Source organism: Drosophila melanogaster, chromosome 3L, assembly GCF_000001215.4.
Source record: "Drosophila melanogaster chromosome 3L".
Taxonomy (NCBI): Eukaryota; Metazoa; Arthropoda; class Insecta; order Diptera; family Drosophilidae; genus Drosophila; species Drosophila melanogaster.
Window position 1 is genome coordinate 18520446 of NT_037436.4, and position 7568 is coordinate 18528013.

The 7568-nt window shown below is 40.8% G+C and overlaps 1 protein-coding gene across 1 annotated transcript; it reads left to right on the forward strand.

Annotated features, from left to right (window-relative positions):
* The first annotated feature begins 6530 nt into the window (after positions 1 to 6530).
* Positions 6531 to 7000, forward strand: CG32198 (uncharacterized protein). The gene has a single exon (NM_168767.2). The coding sequence runs from the start codon at positions 6545 to 6547 to the stop codon at positions 6953 to 6955; it is 411 nt and encodes a 136-aa protein (NP_730339.1). The 5' UTR covers positions 6531 to 6544; the 3' UTR covers positions 6956 to 7000.
* The last annotated feature ends 568 nt before the right edge of the window (positions 7001 to 7568 follow it).

The window sequence follows — 7568 nt, forward strand, 5'->3', positions numbered from 1 at the left end:
AAGCGTCATAAATTGGCTGCTGATATTTCACACATGCTGGCCAACATTCGACAACAGAGGGGAAAGTGGTGCCCGCGGGGATGGTTATATATAATATACATATTCGCCGACCAAGTGGCGCTAATGAAATGCTTAATTTACCATATTCCGATCATGGAGCTGGGCAACCTTTTACCAAACGGTCCAATGAGTTGCTCACGTTTGGATCGAAATCGTTAGGGGCACGTGTTAGTGTTGTGCATTTTAATGAAATTTTATTGCTGTCGATTTTGAATTTTCCATACTTTGCTTTCAATAATCAATAAATTGGCTTCTTTGCTTGCTGAACAATTGCACAAGTGAGTGACTTGCCTGCAGTTTAGATGCATGTCGATGTACAAAATGTACTAGTGTTAATAATTAATTATGAGTAAATTAGGAAAATAAACTGATTAGAAATTTAAGTTGCTGTCCGTTTTATTCAATATTGAAAAGCATTATCTCTAATTTCTCTTAAATTTCAGGCAAATAGCGGTGATAGAAACATAGCACTACACACAAAAGCAGTTCTTTGACTTGAGTTCAAATCAAATCCCTGTCGATGGTCCAACTCACTCGAAGTTACTTTTCCTTTTCCGTTCAGTCTGTTTTCCCTGCGCCAAAATGTCATTCAAATTACGCAAATGTTAACGAGGAGAAAGTCGAACGTCTTCACGTATCACTTTGCATTAAATTTGCCACAGATGCATGAATGGAAGCAGGGCATCCAGAAAATTCCCAGCTCAGCACAATAATCAAAGTAACAGCCCACAGTCGCACTATACAAACTTATACGAAAATGTACAAATATTTGTGGTCATTGGCTTTTGCATAAATTGTGAGGAGATGGCAAAGGAGCAGCAGCATAAAATCAAATAAAATAAAAGCATATATATTTTTATATGCCATGAACTTTCCTTGTGGAAGCTACACACATGCCGCATTTAAGCCGCCATTACGGTCCCAAAAATGGAAAAGGGAAATGGGGAGTGGGGATTTTACTTGTCTATTTCCGGTTTGTGCGCCATTTTTGTCGCCCAACCGCCGTCTTTGTTGTTGCTATCATTGTTGCTCTTAGCGGTTATCTAAACGCTTTGTTTTCGTTGCTTTTTGCATTTCAATTTCGGCTGTTTTTTGCCCCCAATGTGGCCCCTTTTCAGCTGGCTTCCCTTTTGTAGCTGCGTAGCAGACTCTCCCATCCCATTTATTTTCCATTTTTGCCGTTATGCCCTTTTTTATGGTGATTTTGTTTATTTTGCTTTCCGGCCAGCGGAAATTAACCACGTTTCAGGCGGTGACTTGATGCGCTTACAGATAAAAATTAAAAACTTGATAAAAAAAAACTACCTATACAGGTGTTGCAATGATTGCAAACACTTCTTTCTGACGAAGGATTGTATAACTTTAAATTTAAATTTTAACACGTTAAATTGATTTAAAAATTTTACAACATAAGGAACTTGTAATAAAGTTAAATATATAGAAAAGACTCTTTGAATTTTAAAATTGGGTGTTAAAAGGGAATCATTCCGACATGCAACTTTGAGCTTAAAAATTATGATACCCGAAAAAATAGCGAAAAATAGGGCAGAGAAACCCACCATGAAAACATTCAAATGATACGCTCCATTTGGTCTTCTCCTTTCACTGGATATTGGGGGACAAACTTTAATTTGAATTGGTTACCAAGTGTCCGGGATTGACTTGCACAATAATCAAATAATTTGCCAAGTGCTGGAGCTGGAGGGACTACTCACAGGTTTCCTAAACTGATTTTCAATAGCAGTTCGTAAGCGCTCATTGATTAAAATCAATCGAAATCAACTTACTCGCAAATCAATTTGTGCCAAAGCCCGCTTTTAGAGGAGCCAACAAATTACGTTATCCGAAGAGGAAGCTAAGCAAATAAAGATCAGGGCAGAGGGATTTAAGAAGTGTTCCAAGCATTTTATATAAATTCATGATGGGCCGAAAGGAAAATTAAAACGATAAAAAGGAGCCTGCATAAGGCATGAGAGTTGGGTAAGTGGATAGCAGCCCAGAATGGGGGTTCCTTTTCGGGTTTTCACCCAGTTTTCCCCGGCTCCTTGCCGGCAGTCAAGCAGGCATACTTAATGAGCGAGGTATTTTCGGGACACTGGCTTGGAAAATGAAGCGGAGGTTGAGTAGGCTGAGGCCAAAAGGATCCCCAATACATACAATATATGCATTGTCTTAGCAACAGGCATGATATTAAGGTTTGATTATTTATAGAGCCATGTCATATATTCGTCAAGTTGCTGCCAAAATAAATTGATTTTGTTATGAAGATTTCAGTCACACTTCCTTGCTTAAAGCCATATTTAATGTAATTTAAACTGACATTTCGTAGCTGGAAACATTTACAATTGCACTTGCAATTAATTTATACCAAGTGTTTGCTTAACATACCTTTCCAAATGAAGTGCCAAATTGGCCGTAAATGAGTCAAACAAAGTTGATTTACTACAAGTAGAGTGAAGGGCAAATTACACAAATCATATTTGAAGCAAAATGCATAGACGCGCTTTGCAGCATGGCAGCATTTCCCCAGAGTTTTCCCAACCCAAGGGCGGGTTCATTTATCCATGAAAATATTGAAATAAAACCAGCCATATGCCCGCGTCTGAACGAAAAACCAACCAGCCAAGAAGTTCAAGGCAGTGAGATGAAGGGATTTGACTATTCGAACAACAGCCTGACATTGGTTTAAATCAACAACGGAGAGTTGGGACCTCGGGGCTTCTGGCTCGAAATGGAGTCGAAACCCATCGCATGTGAGCTCCATATGTACTATTTGGCATTGTCTATGGTCCATGGTAGGATTGTAGGTTGTTGCTGCCGCAGGACAATATTGTATGCCATTCCTACAGTTTCTGTTCTGTGACATGCATAACGGGATTTGAATCTGCTGCTTTTTGCGCCTCGCATCAAAAATGTAAGCAAATCAGTCAAAGGATGTTGAGCAAAAAGTGCACAAAAGTGCACAAACATCGGGCAACTTGACGGAGCTTGGCAGCCACAACTGAACAGGGTCGGGGGGAAAAATGAAATAAAACGAAAAGCAATATAGGTCAACACTGCTTTCGAGACGGCCCACGGCATGTTGTGCTCCAGAAGCAAATAGAAAAAGCTTTAAATTTAATGGAAAATGTTGTGCATAAACAGATTTAGAGTCGAGTGCCTGGAGCGAAGAAATGCTGGTGTGCTATTCCACCACATTCTGCTGGCAGTCAAGTCAGAGGCACGAGTATTTATAGGAGAGCTTTGTTTGTCAAATGTGAATTATTGGCAAGTGTTATGAAGATGGCTTATTGGTCTTGGCTTGTTTGTATGACAAATAGCAAATTGTTCAGTTTTAAGCAGACAAAGGCAGTGGTTCTTTTTGTTTAATTACACTGGTGTTCAACGAGAAATGCTAAGCAAACAGGCTAACAGCGGAAATACCACCTTTTTTATTTGTTTTTTATTTGTAACATGTACATGTACAAAGATATATTTTCATATTAAACATCTACTTCAACGCTTAACCCTGAATTTGTGTACTACTTACTTATTAAATTGATCAAATGTTGCCAGACCACGTGAAAGAAACTCATCCCAATTTATATGTGGGCTTGATGGAGCATTTCTCCGCCTGTCCAATGCCTCATTGATCCGGGACATCAACTTGTCGGTTATCTTATCTCTTTGTTTAGACAAACATATTGGCAGACGCGAGCAGACATCATAGACAGGCACTTAGCGATGGGCTTAGAAGGTTAATGATTGGGGGGGTCAGAGGTTAGACAGGCAGACATGCAAACTACGGCCATGAATCAACCCCGTATGAGAGATGAGCCAGCTAGTCTCACCATTTGGGGCTCAATAAGACTCAAACTTGGAGTAATTGCTTTCCGTCTGGGAAGGAGACCAAGCTGAGTTCATAAAAATGCCATAACTCGACTGGTTTACCCCCTTGGCCTTTTTGGCCATTTCTTTTTTTTGCGGACCTCTTTGCTATAAATTTACCAATTTGCCGTGGCATTTGTTTTTACAGCTCCAGACGACGATGCGTGGCGTGGATAAAGCTTATGCAAATTGCTCAGCTGATGGTGTGCGATTTTTATATGTCATACATCACCCACCACACAAAAGTGCAGTGGGGGTAGGTGCACAAAGTGGCTAAATGTCATACACAATGGTAATTAACCCAATTTGGCTGGCGGTGTTCATGCTGCCTATGATGATGATGGCCTGGTGGCGTTTCGGCCCATTCGAGCAAAACATTTGCACTGGAAATTAATGAACGGGGTAATAAGCGGCTAGTTACCCCCTTCCCTTTCCATACCCTGGAAAAGCCACTGATGTTGGGGAAATCCCGCCTTGTTATGTCGAGCAAATTGCCATCATGTGTTCGTGGGCGGAGGAGCCTCGCCTCAATTGCAATTTGAATGGCGGGGCCACAGCCACTTGGCCCCGATTGTTGGCTCACTCTAAGTGAGGTCGATGGGATGGTATTATGATGCTGATGTAGTTCCTGAATATGTTCACCATGCAATTGGCAGATTACGAGCTCCTAAGGCCACTTTCTAGTACGTAATTACACCGGCAAGAAGTCTTCACAGAGCCTTTGCTGGAAAAATATTTTCAGAAGGCAAATTACACTAGTTGGATATGTGCCCTTCAACAAAGTGGTGTGCATTTTATTTTCCCCGAAACCATATAGAAATCTTTACATCAATATAGAAATCTAAAATTCGTTTGCATCTGGAGGTAAAATGAAATAAGACCCGAAATCACTTTTGACCCAAAGAAATAATGGACGTGAATAGAGAAAAACAACCTCCAGTTAAGGCATCGACCGCATCATTGTCACTCAATTTGCTGGTCTGACATTTGAACTGTTTGAACCTTTTGAGTGGGCCAGACATTTTGGCCAAAAAGAAAAACTGCAGCCATTGATTTGGCCAAGAGTAAGATTGGGATTTGCGGCAAACGCGGTGGACCAACAAGTGTGAACCTTGGGGCAGGCGTAATTTGTAAATGTCTTGACATGAAATCAAGACGCAAAAACAGCTTTAGGCTGCTAAGGAGGCCCAAAAAGGGAGCAGCTGATCCATGCATGACTTTGCCTCTAACTTCTGGCTCCCTCAATATCCCACCATTCTTACGTTTTGGCCAAGTCATGAGCCTTGTCTTTGAAGCACACGACCCCAAAAAAGGCACAGTCTGCCCCTTGAAAGATGTTGACAATTTGAATTTAAGCAATCACAACCAGATGGCCTTTAGAATAAAAATCACACTGCAATTAAAGAGAACTGAGTTTTTTCAAAGTATCTACCAGCGAACTTTGAGATCTTTTGAAACTGTTGGTAATAGCATTGTACATTACACTAGGTATTCAAAATCAGATTACTTTCATAAGACAATAATGTTTAATACAAATTAAAACAAAGTCCATTGATTAAGTATTGCTTTCCAAGTGTAACCAGGCGAAAAGTATACATGCGTTTTTCGCAGACTGGGAAGGAAATCACAGTTTCCACGTGCTACAGGACAAAGGATGTTGGGCAAGTTTTTCAGCCATCTGCATGTAAAATATTTAACACGAAATGTTTTTGTATAGTCTCCCATTTTCATTATATTTCAGCCCGAAATGCTGCCCGGCCCAAGGGCTTCCACGGGTTCGTATCGGGGGAAACTGGATGGGATTACATAAACAAATATATGTGAAAACGGGAGCCTCCAAGGCGTGGGCTGAAAAATAATGAGCGTCATGCTGCGTCGTCTGATAAATATAGCACACACAAATTTATATATGGGCAACAGTTGTTGATGCCATAAGCGATAAATTTTTGCCAGCTCATGGCAAATTGTGAGTATGCTGAAGGATACATAAAATGTGTTTGTGAATGCGGATATATTCATTAAGGAGTGAGTTGACAATTATACGTGTCATACGGTGTTATGTCGTTAAAAGACTTTCCAGCTTGACGAGCCATTTTAAATGGAAGCTTTGAATAAAATTAGATTATTTAAAAATATGAAAGATTGATACCCGTTTAGAATTTAAACATCTATTGCCTTTCAACTACAATACCAATCAGCTATGAGAATTTATTAACTTTGCTTGGGCTTTGTGATTATTCCGTGCAAAGAATAAAGAATAATTTCATCTTAAGAATTGTGAAAAGGTGAATAATATGAAAACAGATGGCCTAACAATAGTAAGCGCGTTATTTGAACAAAAGCTGTTGGCTTTGGTACTCGGAATTCCACTGTTTATCACAGTGTGTATCACACCGTTTATTGTTCCAATTAAACAATATGCTAAACTTTCCACACGATATTAGCTCTTCCACTAAAGAGCGATTCTTTTATTTACTCGCCATCCAACTGTCTTAGCTCAAGAAGAGTTAGAACAAACACAGATTGGTTGGTTAGATGACAAAAGCATTTCGATTTCGACCTATAAAAAGCTGGATGTACTTGGAAGATGTATAGTTTTCCAGCGGCACAGCTCAAGATGTGTTCCAAACTAACTCTTTTCCTGGGGTTAGTGGCCCTCATTGCTGCTGTCTTTGCTCTTGATGATCCCACATCGCCGACATCCCCAACATCTCCAACATCTCCAACTTCGCCGACTTCTCCAACTTCGCCGACTTCTCCAACTTCTCCCACTTCTCCTACATCACCAACTTCACCAACAACGCCAGATGCCTCTACTGCCACCACTGCCGCCCCCTCTACGGCATCCACTACCACAGAAAGGACTCGCAGACGCAGGCGCAGGCGCAGGATAATCCGGATCCGCAGGTTCAGGGGCGGCAACCGCCGTCGTGGATTCGGTAGACGCAGATTCGGTGGTCGCCGGTTCGGTGAGGGAGGTGTCCGTGAAGTCGTGATCCGTGAGCGCGGATTGGAGCGCCTCCTTTAAGATCTATAACGAAAACATTATTAAAATAAATCAAAATATCAATTTACGGTTTGCCTGTTTGCTTTAAATTTAAAAACGTTATGATATAGTAGAGCTTATATCTTATTTTATTACACATACATGGAAACACGTTATTAGAGGTTTAACAAAACCTTTTGAATGAAAATAGGTTAAATAGTTTAAAGTTTTAATGAGAAATACTGCTGTCCGGATAGTTTAAAAATTTGGTAGTTATTCGTAAATTTTGGGCTTAATCCCTATAGTTTCTCGTTTACTGAAACCTAAACCACAACCGAAAGTTAATTCTGTGTACAATGGCAGCTCTCCAGTTGACTTGTGGGGTGAGATTTAATCAGGCACCAAGGTGCGCTTATTATAAATTAATTTAGCAGCCAGTCAAGTCTGCCGTGCCGCAAACGCGATTAGTTTCGGCCTGGTTAGGCTCAACTTTATGGCCTGGATCTCGGCACAATGCACACGTCGGTAGACGGAGGGTTCTTTCAATTCCTATGCGAAATCCCCACCCAACTTCCTTTCATAATGCCCTTTTGTTCTGTTAGGAAGGCAGGCAGTACACTGCAGCTGCTGTTGCCCCATTAGCTATGCAGCGTCG